Source organism: Elephas maximus, chromosome 1 (genome assembly GCF_024166365.1).
Source record: "Elephas maximus indicus isolate mEleMax1 chromosome 1, mEleMax1 primary haplotype, whole genome shotgun sequence".
In the NCBI taxonomy this organism is placed as follows: domain Eukaryota; kingdom Metazoa; phylum Chordata; class Mammalia; order Proboscidea; family Elephantidae; genus Elephas; species Elephas maximus.
This window is the reverse complement of record NC_064819.1, coordinates 232095380-232111715: the sequence shown is the minus strand read 5'-3', so window position 1 is coordinate 232111715 and position 16336 is coordinate 232095380. Positions and strand designations below refer to the sequence as shown.

General features: G+C 40.5%; 1 protein-coding gene across 7 annotated transcripts in view; it reads right to left on the bottom strand.

Annotated features, from left to right (window-relative positions):
• Positions 1-14506, bottom strand: part of WTAP (WT1 associated protein) — a 32938-nt gene extending 18432 nt beyond the window's left edge. Inside the window, exons 1-4 of one of the 7 annotated variants that reach the window (XM_049904844.1) lie at positions 14184-14214; positions 10289-10372; positions 6109-6145; positions 817-872 (exon numbers count right to left, since the gene is read on the bottom strand). In XM_049904844.1, coding sequence (XP_049760801.1) covers positions 817-872; positions 6109-6145; positions 10289-10305 — 110 coding nt within the window. In that variant the 5' untranslated portion in view covers positions 10306-10372; positions 14184-14214. Of the gene's footprint in view, positions 1-816; positions 873-6108; positions 6146-7668; positions 8091-10288; positions 13876-13964; positions 14065-14183 lie in introns of those variants that run through there. The other 6 variants (XM_049904837.1, XM_049904872.1, XM_049904864.1 and 3 more) reach the window with 6 other exon arrangements.
• Between the last annotated feature and the right edge of the window lie 1830 nt (positions 14507-16336).

Here is a 16336-nt window from a genome sequence, read left to right as displayed (position 1 = left end):
CAAAGAATGACTTTACAAAAGTCGTCCCGAAAATTATTCATTTTATTTTAACCTAAAAGTTTATCACGTAAAGAGCTTACCAACCATAGTAACAAATGTAAAAATTCTATTTAAGTTATAAAACACAAAACATATGCTTTCCCATTTTCTCATTCTTTACATTTAAAAAATAATACTTATAATGCTATCCTCGACAATTTGGTTTTATAAGGCATTTATAAGATGACCACAGAAACCCAGAACTGGAAGAAATCTTTAAAAACAATTTAAGCCAATCCCTTTAGTTTACAGATGAGAAAATAAAGAGCACGAAGTTAATTAAAAGAGCCAAACAATGTTACAGCTACTGAGAAACAATTTAGATTTATTATAAATTCTATAACTAGGACTACAATTTTATTTTCCTCCAAATGTTGAAAACAAAAGGAACACACACTGACATCAAAATGAGTCTTTGTGTTTAACTGAATGCTTCCTCAAGGCAGGGTCTTAAGATTACATCTGCTGTCCCCTGTAGCAAGCTGTGCACACGAAGTACAAATGCTTTTCAAGTAAAAGTTCTCAACATCTTGTTTCTACAGGAAAAAACTCAGGCTACCTGATGGTCTAGAAGTTACCCAAGCTACTGCTTTAGCTCTTTACTGTTTTATGTTTTCCCCAGCGTTTCATAATGAAGAAATAGGTCACAGGAAATATGTTCGAAAAGCACACTATATGATAATATATTAACATTAAAAACAAGTGTAGTGATAATATAGCCGGAACATAAGGCTTTATAGAAAGATTTTCGTTATTTCTGATAAAAGAACTTTTTACCTTAGAATCAACTCATCTCGTGCCATAACTTTGAAGTCTGTTTCACTCAGTCGAACCTATAAAAAGAAGACAATTAAAACATGGCATGTTCTTCCTAAAAATTTCAAATATTACAATAGTAACATTTACGCTGTTCATATTTTTATGAAAATGGGATCTTTTAAAAAAATTTTCTGAATCGTACTTTAGATGAAGGTTTACAGAGCAAATTAGTTTCTCATTAAACAATTAATACACATATTGTTTTGTGACATTCCTGGCCACCCCATGACATCTCAACTCTCTCCCCCTTCCCGACCTTGGGTTCCCCCTCACCAGCTTTCCTGTCCCCTCCTGCCTTCTGGTGCTTGCCCCCGGGGTTGGTATGCTCATTTAGTCTTGTTTTATGGACCTGTCTAATCTTCGGCTAAAGGGTAAACCTCAGGAGTGACTTCAGTACTGAATTAAAAAGGATGCCTGGGGGCCACAAGGGTTTCTTCAGTCTCTGTCAGACCAGTAAGACTGGTCTTTTTTTCTGAGTTAGAATTTTGTTCTACATTTTTCTCCAGGTCTGTCTGGGACCCTCTGCTGCAATCCTTGTCAGAGCAGTCAGTGGTTACAGCTGGGTACCACCTAGTTGTGCTAGACTAGGATCATTTTTTTTTTTTTTTAGTGTGCGAATATGACTTCCATGCTCACAATTCAAAGACGCTGATTACATTTTTCATGTTCTGCCACCATTACTGTTATCCTTTTCCAAGATATTCCACCACCACCAACATAAACTCAAAGGCCCCCTAAACAAAAATTTTCCTTTTTGCCTTTCATCCCACCCCTGGTAATCATTAAAAATTTTTGGTTTCTATATATTTGCTTATTTCATACAAATGAGATCATACGGTATTTGTCTTTCTGTGACTATTTCAGCATAATGTTTGCATTTCTCAAGGTTCGTCAGTGCTGTGGCACACATCAGAACTCCATTTTTCCTTACAGCTGCGTAACACTTCACTGTGTGTACATGCCACATTTTGTTCTGTCCATTTGTTGTTGAACACTTTGGTTATTACCACCTTTTGGCTATTGTGAAAAATGCTGGTGCACAGGTTTCTGTTTGTGTTCCCACTTTCACTTTTACCGGGTATAAACCTAGGCTTGGGATTGATGGGTCACATGGTAATGGTATATTCCAACTTTTTGAGGAACCACCAAACTGTTTTCCACAGTGGCCGCGCCATTTTACTTTCCCACAAGCAATCATCACTTTTAATTTCTCAACTGCCAGTTGCTGTTATCCCAAAAGGAGGTCTTTACTTGAAACATGTGAACCATCTTAGAGTCGAAGACTTAAACAGCTCATTACATATTATAATTTTTTTTTTTTACCGAAAACAAGTTTCTAAAAGGTGAACTACTTGGTATCTTACGAACGGGCATTATTATCAGGGAAATGCAAATTAAAACCCCAATGAGATATCCCTACAGGGTTATTAAAACCAAAAAACCAAACCCACTGCCGTCGAGTCGATTCTGACTCATAGCGACCCTGTAGGACAGAGTAGAACTGCCTGATAGTTTCCAAGGAGCGCATGACAGATTCGGACTGCCAACCTCTTGGTTAGTAGCCGTAGCACTTAACTACTATGCCACCAGGTTTTCTACAGGGTTATTAGGAGGGCTAAAATTAAAAAAAAAAAAAACAGCGGTGACATCAAATGCTGGGAAAGATGTGAAGAAACTCTCATACACTGCTGGAAGAATATAAAATAGTACAACCAATCTGAAAAATAGTTTCACAATTCCTTTTAAAATTAAAAATATAAATAGGCGCTCCTAAAAATCAAACACTTACGCTCACCCAAAGACTTCTCCAAAAGAATAAAAAGACAACCCACAGATTAGGAAAAACTTTTGACTACAACATATCCGATCATGGTCCAATCTCTAAAATCTACAAGATACTGCAAAACTTCAACAAAAAGATGAATAACCTGATTAAAAAACTGGCAACGGATATGAACCGGCACTTCACCAAAGAAAACATTCAGGCAGCTAACATCTCTAATGGAAATGTAAACCAAAACTACAATGAGATACTACCTCATCCCCAAAAGGCTGGCATTAATCCAAAAAACACAAAATAATAAATGTTGGAGAGGTTGTGGGGAGACTGCAACACTTATATACTGCTGGTAGGAATGTAAAATGGTACAATCACTTTGGAAAATGATTTGGTGCTTCCTTAAAAAGCTAGAAATAGAAGTACCAATCCCACTCTTTGGAATATATCCTAAAGAAATAAGACCCATCACACGAATAAATACATGCACACCCATGTTCATTGCAGCACTGTTTACAATAGCAAAAAGATGCAAACAACCAAGGTGCCCATCAATGGATGAATGGATAAACGAATTATGGTATATTCATGCAATGGAATACTATGCAACGACAAACGACGACGATGAATCTGCGAAATATCTCATAACATGGATGAATCTGGAAGACTTCATGCTAAGTGAAATCAGTCGCAAAAGGACAAATATTGTATGAGACCACTATTATAAGAACTCAAGAAAAGGTTTAAACACAGCAGAAAACATTCTTTGATGGTTACAGAGTTGGAAGGGAGAGAGGGGAATTACTAAGTAGATAATACACACGAATTATCTTAGGTAAAGGGAAGGACAACACACGTACAGGGGTAGTCAGCACAAATGGACTAAACCAAAAGCTAAGAAGTTTCCTGAACACAATCAAACACTTCGAGGGACAGAGTAGCAGAGGCGGGGGTCTGGGGACTATGGTTTCAGGGGACATCTAGGTCAATTGGCATAACGACGTTTATTAAGAAAATGTTCTGCATACCACTTTGTTGAGTGGTGTTGGGATCTTAAAAGCTAGCGAGCAGCCATCTAAGATGCATCAATTGGTCCCAACCCACCTGGAGCAAAGGAAGTAGATACATGAGACCAAACAGGCAGCACCTGTCCGGAGGTGAGATGAGAAGGCAGAAAGGGACAGGAGCTGGTTGAATGGACACGGGAAATCCAGGGTGGAAAGGAGGAGTGTGCTGTCACATTATAGGAATGGTGGCTGGGGTTGCGTAACAGTGTGTGTATGAGTTTTTGTACGAGCAGCTGACTTGAGCTATAAACTTTCACCTGGAGTACAATTAAAAAAACAAACCTAAAAATAGATACCTCATACCACCCAGCATTCTTGAGGATTTATCCCCCCAAAATGAAAACTTATTTTCACATAGAAACTTGTACATCAATGTTCACAGCAGCTTTATCCATAATAGCTAAAAACTGGAAGCTACTCAAATGTCCTTCAACAGGTAAATGGTAAACAATGGGTGATCCATATCATGGACTATTACTCAGCAATAAAGAAAAATAGACTATTGATACATGCAACAACTTGGATAAACCTCAAGAAATTATGCTGAGTGAAAAAAGGAAATCTCTAAAGGATATAACATACATGAAATAATATAATCATAAAGAACAGATTAGTGGTTGCCAGGGGTTAGGGATGGGGAGGCAAAGGGTGGTTCTAAGGGCATAGCACAAAGGGGCCTTGTGATGATAGCTCAGTTAAACACCTTGATTGTGGTAGTGGTTACATAGCGATACATGTGGGATAAAACTGCATAGACCTACACACACACACACACACACACACACACACACACACACACACACTTGTTTGAATGTTGTTGTTAGTGCTGAGCTGATTCTGACTCCTGGTGATCTCATGTGTGCAGAGTAGAGCTTCTCCATAGGGTTTTTAAGGCTGCGACCTTTCAGAAGCAGACTGCCACGCCCGTCTTCTGAGGCACCCCCTGGGTGGGTTCTAACCATCAACCTTTTGGCTAAGAGTCGAGCACTCAACCATTTGGATTGCTCAAGGACTCCAAACATTTGAATAAACTCTGGATTGTATCAGTGTCAATTTCCTGGTTTTGACACTGTTACTAAGATGTGAGATAGTTTTGCAAGATGTTATCCTGGGGGAGGCTGAGGGAGTAGTGCAAATGTCCTCCCCATATGTTTCTCTGTAACTTACTGTGAATATAAATTATTTCAAAATAAAGTTTTTAAAAATGGGCATAATATTCTAGGGTAGCTGAAACTGCTTCTTAAATTGAGAAAAATTGTTTTCGCTTTACCATATTAAGACGGTAAAGTGGAGACACTTCAGTACAAAATTAAGCTTTATTAGCTTCTCTTGGAAAATACTTAAAATTTTTCTCCTTATAAAAATGTTTCAAATTATAACATTAATCTGTAACAGTATTATAAAACAGGAGCAAAGAAACCATTATACCAGAATATATTAAAAAACTAACAGGAAGCACACAGTAATTCTCAGATTACAAAAGTACAATTCTTTATTCATTTCATGAAATAATTTGACTCTAAGAAATTTCCACAGCACCTATCAGAATCCACTCGATGGCAACAGGTTTCGTTTGGTGTTTTTATCTAAATTGTTCACTTAAATATTCACTGTTTAGCAAGCATATACCCTGTTTTCCAAACTGAATTACAAATTCCTCTTAGAAACAATGTTACTTTGGAGCCTTGATGGCACAGCTGCTAATCGAAAGGTCTGCAGTTCGAATGCACGAGCCACTCCTCAGAAGAAAGATGTGGCAGTCTGCTTCTGTAAAGGTTTGCAGCCTAGGAAACCGTACGGGGCAGTTCTACCCTGTCCTATAGAGTCTTTTGCGCAAACACACACGGATATTAGTGACTAAACTGAATTTATGTACAATGTAAAACGGGGAAAATGAGACTAGAAAACAAAACAGCAGAAAAGGTAGACTCTATGCTCATAATAGTCTGAGCCCATTGTGCACGGGGTCGCCATAAGTTGGGGGTCAACTCCATGGCTGCTTACAACAGCAAGTAATTAGCTGCGATCTTTTCTTGAAAACTAGAAGAGTAGCTTTACATTACAACAAAAGGGATTTAAATTAAGGGGAAAAAGTAATTTATAGGAATGGTGTAATGTTCTCCTTTATTGACATCATTTGTAAATATGCAGCTGGAAATACTTGCAAAACAAAGACTAAGAGCAGACCATGAGAATATCATTGTAATAGAAGTTTTCCAAGAGCTGAAAATATCCTATAGATAAATGGCATACAAAATATAGTATCTAGTTTTTTTTTAGTATGTTTTAAACCCACAACGCTATTAATTGCGCTAAAAGCAAGGGGTGAACGATAAACAATGAAGACAGTCCCTTCAAGTCTAATGTAACATTTCAAAACAGCTTAATAACTGCTGAAAAACATACCTTTTTGGGAAGAGGTTCTTCGTTGGTCATCTTGAATCTTAAAAAAAAAAGAGAAGAGGTTCAAAAGATTCAGTTAAGGTAGGAACAAAAAATACCAGCTCTTTCACACAATTTTACGAGTGAGGTTATAGTCAAATCATTGGGTTACTTTCCAATTTAAATAAACTTTTAATTTTAGAATAGCTTAAGATTCACAGAAAATTGTAAAGATAGCAAGAGTTCCCATTTATCCTGCACCCACCCAGTTTCCTTTTTTTTTTTTTTAACATCTTACATTACTACGGTCCTTAGGTCATTTTTCTAAATTCCCTTCTGATGCTGTCACACTTTTACCCATTAACTTAACGTTAGTTTTGGAGTTGAGGGTTCAAAAGAAATACAATTTTTCAATATATTCTTTCAACTCCCTCATGAAAGACAAATCTTGAAGCAGAAGTGATAGCTCTGTGTTGAAGCCAGATACTGACTTCAGACAGTAAGTATCCCAGGCACCTTGCTGGAAGGCTAGAGAAAGGTAGCAGCAGTCGCTAAGCCCATAAAAAAAAAAAAAAAAGCCCATAGCATCATGATAATTCACTACGGCCCAGTGGCTGTATATTATCACGGCTTTATGAAAAAATCCCTACACTACCGAATTCTACACCACAGAAAATCTGTACCTCAAAGACCCTACAGCTTCTTCATAGCAGTGCTGGTGGTGCAGTGGTTAAGTGCCAGGCCGCTAACCGAAAGGTTGGTGGTTCGAACCTGCCAGCCACACTGCGAACGAAAGATGTGGCAGTCCGCTTCCATAAAGATTTACAGCCTTGGAAACCCTATGGGGCAGTTCTACTCTGTCCTATATGGTCCCTATGAGTCAGAATTCGACTTGACAGCAATGAAGCAATGAGTTCTGGTTTGGTTATAGCATCTTCACAGAAGTCTATACAAGAATCACTAAATCTGCTGGAAAAAATCAGTTAATGAGTTCAAAGTAGACAGAACCACTTCGTTATGCTTGTCGTACATAATGTCAACAGCAGTTGTTATACATTAAGCTACAAATTCATAAACGAAAAAGCTTAAGAGGTAAAAGAGCTTGTAACAAATAAGCTTTGGGTACTACATTTAACATGCAAGATTTTTAAGAAGTATATAGTAGGTACAGCTAACCTGACAAACAAAGACTGTATGAAAATTCTATGAACACTATTTAAACCAGAATTTTGGGTACCAGAACTGTTTTTAAAAAAGTATCTAAATTGTGTTTGGGAATATAAAAAACAGAAAAACCAAGTCCATTGCTGTTGAGTCGATTCTGACTCAAAGCGACCCTACAGGACAGAGCAGAATTGCCCCAAGGAGTTTCCAAGGAGCACCTGGTGGATTTGAACCGAAGACCTTTTGGTTAGCAGCTGTAGCACTTAACCACTATACGCCATCAGGGTTACCCTTCTGGGATAGTAAGTTATACAAGTTAAAAAACTAGTTCTTATACTGAAAATATTTCTACTTTCTAATACTCAAATTTAACACAGAGACAGACAAAACTAAACAGCTAACTGCTAACTTAAAAGTTACTTCTGTTGTTGTTAGGTGATGCCAAGTCACTTCCGGCTCATAGTGACCCTATGAACAAGAGAATGAAACAGTGCCCGGTTCTGCGCCATCCTTAAAATCATTCTTATGCCTGAGCTCATTGTTACAGCCACTGTGTCAATCCATCTCGTTCAGGGTCTTCCTCTTTTTCGCTGCCCCTTTACTTTACCAAGCATGATGTCCTCCTTCTCCAGGGACTGATCCCTCTTGATAACATGTCTAAAGTATATGAGACAAAGTCTTGCCATCCTTGCTTCTAATGAGCATTCTGGCTGTACTTCTTCCAAGACAGATTTGTTCATTCTTCTGGCAATCCATGGTATAATCAATATTCTTCACCAACACCATAATTCAAAGGCATCAATTCTTCAGTCTTCCTTATTCGTTGCCCAGCTTTCGAATGCCTATGAGGTGATTGAAAACACCATAGCTTGGGTCAGGCACAGCTTAGTCTTGAAGGTGACATCTTTGCTTTTTAACACTTTAAAGAGGTCTTTTACAGCTGATTTGCCCAATGTAAAATGTTGTTTGATTTCTTGACTGTTGCTTCCAAGGGTGTTGATTGTGGATCCGAGTAAAATGAAATCCTCGACAACTTCAATCTTTTCTCCACTTATTATGATGTTTTTTATTTCTAATAGTGTATCCATAAACATTCCCTTATATTCTTACTTTTCCAGTTTTTATTACTTATTCCTACTTATTACAAATTTTAAACTATTAGAAATTTGACTCAAAAATTTATAGTATAAAACTGAGTTTTTAAAAGCTATTTGAAGCTTCTTGGCTCAAGAAGACACTTGGACTATGTGGGCAACTCCTGTTTGGTGGTGAGATAAGAAGAGGGGGACAGGAGCTGGTTGAATGGACATGGGGCATACAGGGTGGAGAGGAGGAGTGTGCTGACTCATTAGGAGAGCAGCTGGGAGTACACGGCAAGGTGGGTATAACTTTTGCAGGAGAAACTGACTTGATTGGTAAACTGTCACCTAAAGCACAATAAATAAATAATAAGGGCTATCTGGCTTCTTAGCGAACATATGAAATTCCTCAAAAGGGGATGATGTTCCGATACTTTTTTTGTACTACATACATACCCAACTGATTTACTTTTTATTTATAAATCAGGTATTCTAGTCATACTGTCATTACGCCCCGGTTTTCAGATGAGGTACACTGTGTTGGAGCAATAAGAATGTTTTACAAAAAAATAAGAAATCGATCTTAAGTTTGTGGCTTAGTTATTCGCTTTAATAACCTTATCATTGGATGATGCAAGCAAACAAAAGTCTGATTTTATCAGTTGCTTCTGGGCTAATCACACCGAAATTCTGACCAACCAATACCTGTGAAACCATGACCATATTGCTATGATTTAAAGTCTATATATTTTTCCCTTTTTTTTCTTTGAATTGGTCTCTGCCTATCTTATTATTATTATTATTTTTATGTCCCTTCCTGCCCAGTTTACAATCTCTGCTGAAGTCATAAAAGCTGGTCAGTGACTATATATTAATCTGGTAGCTGTGATTCCAATCATTTGGGAAACACTTCACACCATGTTTATCTCTAAAAACAAAACAAAACCAGTTATCGTTGAACAGATCCTGACTCACAGCAAACTATGCACGTCAGAGTAGAACTGCGCTCCATAGGCTTTTCAATGGCTGCGATTTTTTAAGTAGATCACTAGCCCTTTCTTCTGAAGAGCCTCTGTGTGGTTTAGAACTACCAACCTCCTGGTTAGTAGCCGAATACCTAACCATTTATGTCATCTAAGGACTCCTTGCTTATCTCCACAGAGTTCTAACTGTTTCTCTCTTAGCATGATTTTAATGTGTGGTCACTGCAAACTTAAAATCCAGCAATCAAGCCTGGCATTTCCTTGGACTTCTCTATTTCTTCAGAGCTAAATATAGTAGGTAGGCAGCAATTTTTTTAATTAAAAAAAAAAAAAAAAAAAAGGACAAAATTAGTCTTCTGGACTATACATATATAACTAGTATATAAGTACATGTATGTACATAAATATTGTGTCACCGTTCTGGTTAAATCTTTCCAAAGGCTGTCCATCTCACTCATAACAGCACACAGCTATCCTGTGCTATCCCCTCACGTTGGACTTCATAGCTATTATCACAACGTGACACTTTAAGTTTGTTAAATGCAAGTATGAACAAATTTACTTCAGTTACTAGTAAGATCATGAAAGCGAGCTAATAAGCCAATCTAACCTTCTTCCAGAATCAATCAAAATGATCACACTGTTACACAAAATTTTCAGAATATGGAACTTAACAGGTACCATGGTAGAGTACTACGAATGACAGCTTGAAAACAAACTCATCATCAAAGCTAAGGATTCTACTTATTATCTAGTTATTGCAAACTCTAATTATTCAGTACGTAGAATATTAGTTAAAAAACGTAAATATCATGTGTGTTATTCAATATAGGTTAAATTCCAATTTATAAGCTTTAGTACATACTTCTACAATCCCCAGTTTTGCTTCTTCATTCTTAACAGAGATAGGTAATCAGATTTTTATTCTGTTAAATTTAAAGTAACTGCAAGGTTAAGTAGCAACAAATAAGTGCTAACCTGTTTTGAAAGTGCATTTAAAGGTCTGGGAAGCACATGAAGGAAGTTCTGAGAGCCCTGGTTTTCTAGAAGACAGTGGCAAACCTTAAAAAGAGAAAAAGTGGCAGAATCTCTGAGCCTCGGTTTCTCCACCTCAAAAAGGATCACCCCCACCAAAGCCCAAAATTATTGTGCTATTTTTGAAGATGTCAGCACAGTGACTGGCATGAAATAGGCACTTATTAGTTTCTTTCTCCTCATTAAAAAACAAAGACTCTCCATCACCACTTCTAGAAGAACCCGATGGGAGATTTCACAGGCTGAGGTTAGCTATCATAACATTCTTTGGTTCTAAGCCCCTCTGCAGTAGCCTTGGTGATCTCCAATTATCAGATTCTAAATCTAAATAGCAAGTTACTTAAATGTCTAATGTTGGCTTGCGGTCTCTTTCCTTTTAAAAAGTTTGATGTGGGACAGATCTTAATGACATGTTGCCGAGAGGACAGCCATATTTTCTTAATAAGAATAATTTTCTAAATATGTAATGGAAGTCAAGGACAAATACAAAGTTTGTATAAATGTTTGCACTTCACAAGTCAGTCAGTGGCCACTCATTCCACACGCAGATTTCGGAAATGAGAGTATTATCATTCAGAAAGATAAACCTATGCTTAGCTGATTAAAAGGCAATTTTCCTTGAGACTTCATAGTCTGTAACATTAGTTAAATGCACTGTCTGGCAGAGGCAAATTAGAAAATGTATAAACTTTAAAAGCACTCACAATATTCGACTATTCAGCCAAAATAGACCCTAATTCTCAATTTTGACTTTTGTGTTGCATGACTATGCTAAGACATTATCCTCCCCCTTTTTTTTAGTGTAACAGACAATCATAATAACCACCTAAAGTCAATTTTAGATTCATAAATACAATGGATCTTCTAGGTGTCTAGCTTTACTTTTTAACAAAGAATTCAGATCACAAAAATGGAATAACTGAAATGAAATAAAATTAATCTAACAGGTATCTGGAGTTCAATCTTGAAGGGAAAAAATGAAGAATATAGAAATGAAAAATGAAGTGCTTATGAGTCTCAATTACAATTTTTCAAAATCAATGTTACCCTCCATTTTCCAGATGATAAAATGATTGAGTTATTAGGTGATTATCTCAGGTTAAAACAGCTATTCATTAATAAATCGGCGGTTAGGACTCTGCCTCTTAAGACCTAGTAACTGATGGAGCGGTTAATGGCGGTGGCTGAACAACATAACGGACATATTTAACGTCGCTGAACTGCACATGCCAAGACTGTTGAAGTGGCAAATGTTTTGTTACCTATATGTTTACCACGATAAAAAATAAGTAACCGATGAAGATGATAACTCTCCCACTCTGCCTATCCCCAATAATGATTAGATTTAGCTAGCTGAAGTAGAGAAAATGGAGGTAAAGAAAAGCAAAACAGAAAAAAAATCAAAGCTAGCCAATTTACCTACCTTTGAGCAACTGAAGATAATTCGTTAAAACATGGTTTTAAAATTACATAAAGGCTTGTTATTTTAGTCAGATATAATATACCTCAAGTGTAGAATGTCAGAACCACCATCTACTCCTGATGCCTCAACACTAAGAAACAGCTTAGGATGGGAGTCCAGCTTTGGTTGGCTGGCTGCCTCGCATCCCAGATCTCAAAAGTTCCCTGGCTCTTCTCTCTCAACAGAAAGGCAGACCAGCCAAGGCAACTTCAATAAGAAGTCTGTAGATGGCTGAAGTTTATCACAACTGAACAGAAAAAGCCAATGTCCTGCAGGAGCTTGGCACTGTAGTAGAAAGGACACCACTTGGGAACTGGAAGATATCTTTTACTAACTCTTGTATCTATCAGCCATGTGATCTGGAGCAAATCACTTACCTCTCTGGGCTACGGTTTCCACATCAGCTAAAACGAAGATACAAATATTACCTACCACACAAAGTGCTACAAATCTCAACACTTGCAATGCCATAAAAATGCTACGCAAACAAGGGATTTTTCTAAAAAAAAAAATACTAATAAAAACATAAAAGGCAACTTTAACGTCCATTTAAGAAAGGTAGGTTTTGTTCTGCTAAAGAATCCACAAACAAAATTTAAGGTGGTCCATAAAAAACCAAAAACAAGCCTGCTGCTGTCACGTCAATTTCCACTCATAGCGCCCCTACAGCGTGGAGCACAACAGCCCCACAGGGTTTCCAAAGAGCGGCTGATGGATTCAAACTGCCGACCTTTTGGTTAGCAGCTGAGTTCTTAACCACTGTGACACCAGGACTCCAAGATAATAATATACATAGTTGGACAAGTCAAAATCGACCTGATGGCAATGGGTTTGGGTTTGGTCTTATAAAAATTGTGAAGATTACTAAGTAAACAATATTCTGAAACAAATGCTATACTACATACATGCAAGACTGTAAGGGACTTTGAAAGCTGTAATGTGCTATAAAAATGTAATTATTACAACTCATCTCAGTATCAGATTACCATAGGTTTTCTACATATACACCAACTCATTTTTGACCAACACAACACCGAAGTATTTTGAGCAAACATGACTCAAAATTAGGAAAGCTAGATACCACGGATTTCTATAAATTAGATGAAAAAATATTAGATGAGCCAGGTAAAAATCGGCAGTGCCTGGGACACACTAGCATTAGTACTTTCGTCCTTAAGGACTCAAGCTCCCCTCCCCCCACTGAGGTGTGTGTGCAAATCCCAATCATTAAGCTTTCAGCTCAAGATAAGGCAAGATCCAAAAGCATTCTAGAAACACACCTACCCAAACCTTAAATTTCAGCATCGACTTTGTCGGCAAGCCATGCTGTGGGCTGCAATCTCTATCCCCAACTTGCCTAATCAGATGTTAGTGAATAACACGATTAAATAAATGAAATTTAGCAATCCTAAAAAGACTTTCGCACCTAGTTTAATGGGGGTGATAGACCAGTGGCTTCCTCAGCAATGCAATTAACTAAATTCTAAAGCACGGAAAACAATAAAACAGGTATTAAAACATCTCGAGATTATAACATGCTAGTCAAAATATTTTTCTACCTCGGGCGAAATAATCGTTTTTTAATTTTATAATCACGGTAAATTCGGATTGTAACATAATTCCTTTGGGATCAAACATCCAATTAACTTCCTTTATCACCAAAACAAGAACTTAAGCTTTTCTGCTATATGTTCCCCACTGACTCATAAAAAATGGTAAAAAGATCCTTTAGTAACATTCTTCCGGGAATCCAAGGTGAGACTTAAAATCTCGAAATAATTCAATAAAGAACTGTTTCCTTACCCAGCATGCATGCCAATCATTAAAAATGGAACCCTCCCGGACCTTGTCCCTGCAGCCACGACCTACTGCGTGATGCGCGCTGCAAGAGCCAAGGCTGGTTCTCCCCCGGCACAAATGGCCGAGGGAGGCGGGAGGTCCGACCAGGGCGGCCCCGGCTCCGTGCCGACCGCGCGCCCGGGCCCCGGCGAGGACGGGGAAATGGCCTCGGGGCGCCAAGTGGGCAGCGCCAAGGGAGGCCGGCGTCCAGCGGCCGGGCCCCGAGCTGCCCGGCCTGCGCGCCGCTCCCCAGCCGGGCGGCGGAGAGGCCGGCGCCCCGACCTCGGGCTCGGCGGCAGCGCCCGCGGCCGCACCTACCTCCGCAGGCGGCCCGTCGCCCAGGCCGAGGCCGCGCTCGCACCGCGGCGGCCGGGCCCCGCCGCTCCTCCGCCGCCGCAGCCCGCGCGCCCCTTTATTTGCGGGTCTCGCTGCCACAAAATGGCGCTGAGGGAGGAAGCGCGGCCGGCCCCCGCCCCCGCCGCCCGCCCCGCCCCGCCCCATCGGCCGCGCGCCGCCATGTTCGCCCGCGCCGCTCACCACAGGTTGCCTCCCGGGCGCCGCTGCACCGTCCGCCCGCCCGCCCGCCCGCCGCGCCGCGCCGCCCCGCCGGCGGGAGGAAGGGCGAGGAGCGGCGGCCCCGGCGGAGTCTGGGCCTGGAGGCGCCGACGGCAGAGCTCTCCCTCGCGGCCCGTCCGGCTCTATCAGGTGTCCCGCGGCCGCCGGAGTCCGGGCGGGGAGGGGAGGGAGCCGGCGCGGCGGGGGCTGGGGGTCAGCCGCGGAGCATCACGGGAAGGGCGGCGGGGGTCGCGGCGGCGGCGGCGGACGCGCTCACCGCTGCCACCTGCGGGTGCGGCGTAGCTCCGCGGAGGGATCTGGCGCCGGCGGCGCGGTGATTGGCCGCTTGGGTGTCAGCGCGGCTTGGGTGTCAGCGCCGCTTGGGGACGCTTCCGCGAGCTAGCGGCCAGGTGTGGGCTCAGGAGGGAGGCTACCGGCGGACAGCTGTGTGAGCGCCGGCAGGGAAATCGGCACCGCTAAACTTCACGCTCTGTTTTGAGGCCGTAAGAGACCGATGCCCTTCTCTCATCGTGTAATGCAGCCGCGTGGCCGTTTGGTTCGTCCCCGCCTTGACATCCCTGGGGGAGAGGCCGAGGAGCTATTGTTCTGTAGCCGACGGAGGTTGTTGCGGGTGTCAGCAGCTTTGGGGGCAGCTTGCTAGCTCAGAAACGAGGGCAAGGCGAGCCCTGTGAGGTTTTAGTGCATCCGAGGAAATAAGTATTGTAATGTAAATATATTCCTTAAGCGTCTGGCCTATTTAGTTAGAACGGTGGTTACCTGGAAGATTTGAAATAGTCAAACACAAGACTGGTCAGGCAGTTCTTTTGATTGGTGTGCTCATAGCTGGCTCTACCAAAACTCTTGATCCCCGAAGAAGGTGTCCTGGAATGAAGTGTCTTATGAGGCTAAGTTTAAAGTACACCCTAGATAGTTAAAGGAGTCATGGTATATTCCCAGCAGATCAGATCAGACTGGAGAGTATATTTTCAAACTACATTACAGGAACTCTTAAAAACAAAAGAAAAAGACCAAAGTCCTGAATGAAAAACGGGTAAAGACATGAACAGGCAGTTCATAGAAAAAGAACAGCCATGGTCTTTAAACATGAAAGGATGCTCAGCCTCATGTATAAAAATGCACATGAAGTCACATGCCTTAAAGTTACAAGTCTGTGGAGAAACTGGGAATGGAAAATGATTCATGTTTTGTGGAGTACCAGAAGTACATGTACATTTATCCTTATTGCAATTCCACTTCTAACCCTAAAGTTATCCTGAAGATCCCAGTCCAGTTGCCGTGGTCTCCACTGTGACTCAGGGTGACCCCATGTGTGTCAGAGTAGAACTGTGGTCCACAGGGTTCTTTCTCAGTGGCTGATTTTTCGGAACTAAATCGCCACACCCTTTTCCCCAGGAGCCTCTGGGTGGGCATAAACTTCCAACCTTTCTATTAGCAGCTGAGTGCATTAACCTTTTACAACACCCAGGGACTATTTTGAAGATACATCTCCGCCAATAAAAACAACAAATTGTTGGTGCTGGACTACTGAAGGTTAGTGGTTCAGACCCACCAAACAGTACTGCAGAAGAAAGGCTTAGCAATCTATTTTCGTTAAGATTACAGGCAAGAAAATGCTATGGAGCAGTTCTGCTCAGTAACGTGTCAGGTCACCATGAGTCTAAATCCACTCCCAGGCAACAGGTTTGGTTTAGGTTTCATTCACCGCAGTGCTATTTATCATAGCTAAAGTTTGGAAATAACCTGAGTGTCCATTAATAGGAAACTGGCTGGCATTTGTACACACACATACACATTTTTATTTTGCAGGAAAAAAAAATTGAAAAGAGACCCTAGAAACTAACAAAAAGTTATCTATAGAGGGTGGGGGAGGTAGGAAGTAAAGGGATTAGAGATAGAGGCAAGACATCTCTTGACTTTGAACTTCTAACATTTTTACATAGTTAAAAAGTAAAACAGGAAACAAAGTAAACCCCCAAATTGAAAGCTAGTTGAAACAAATGAACCTAACTTCAAATTGGTGGTAACTGTTACAAAGAGAAAAGGATTCCCCCCCCCCCCAGGACTTTTGACCATAGCATTCCCACAGTATGTCTTTGCTGGGATATATTCTAAGA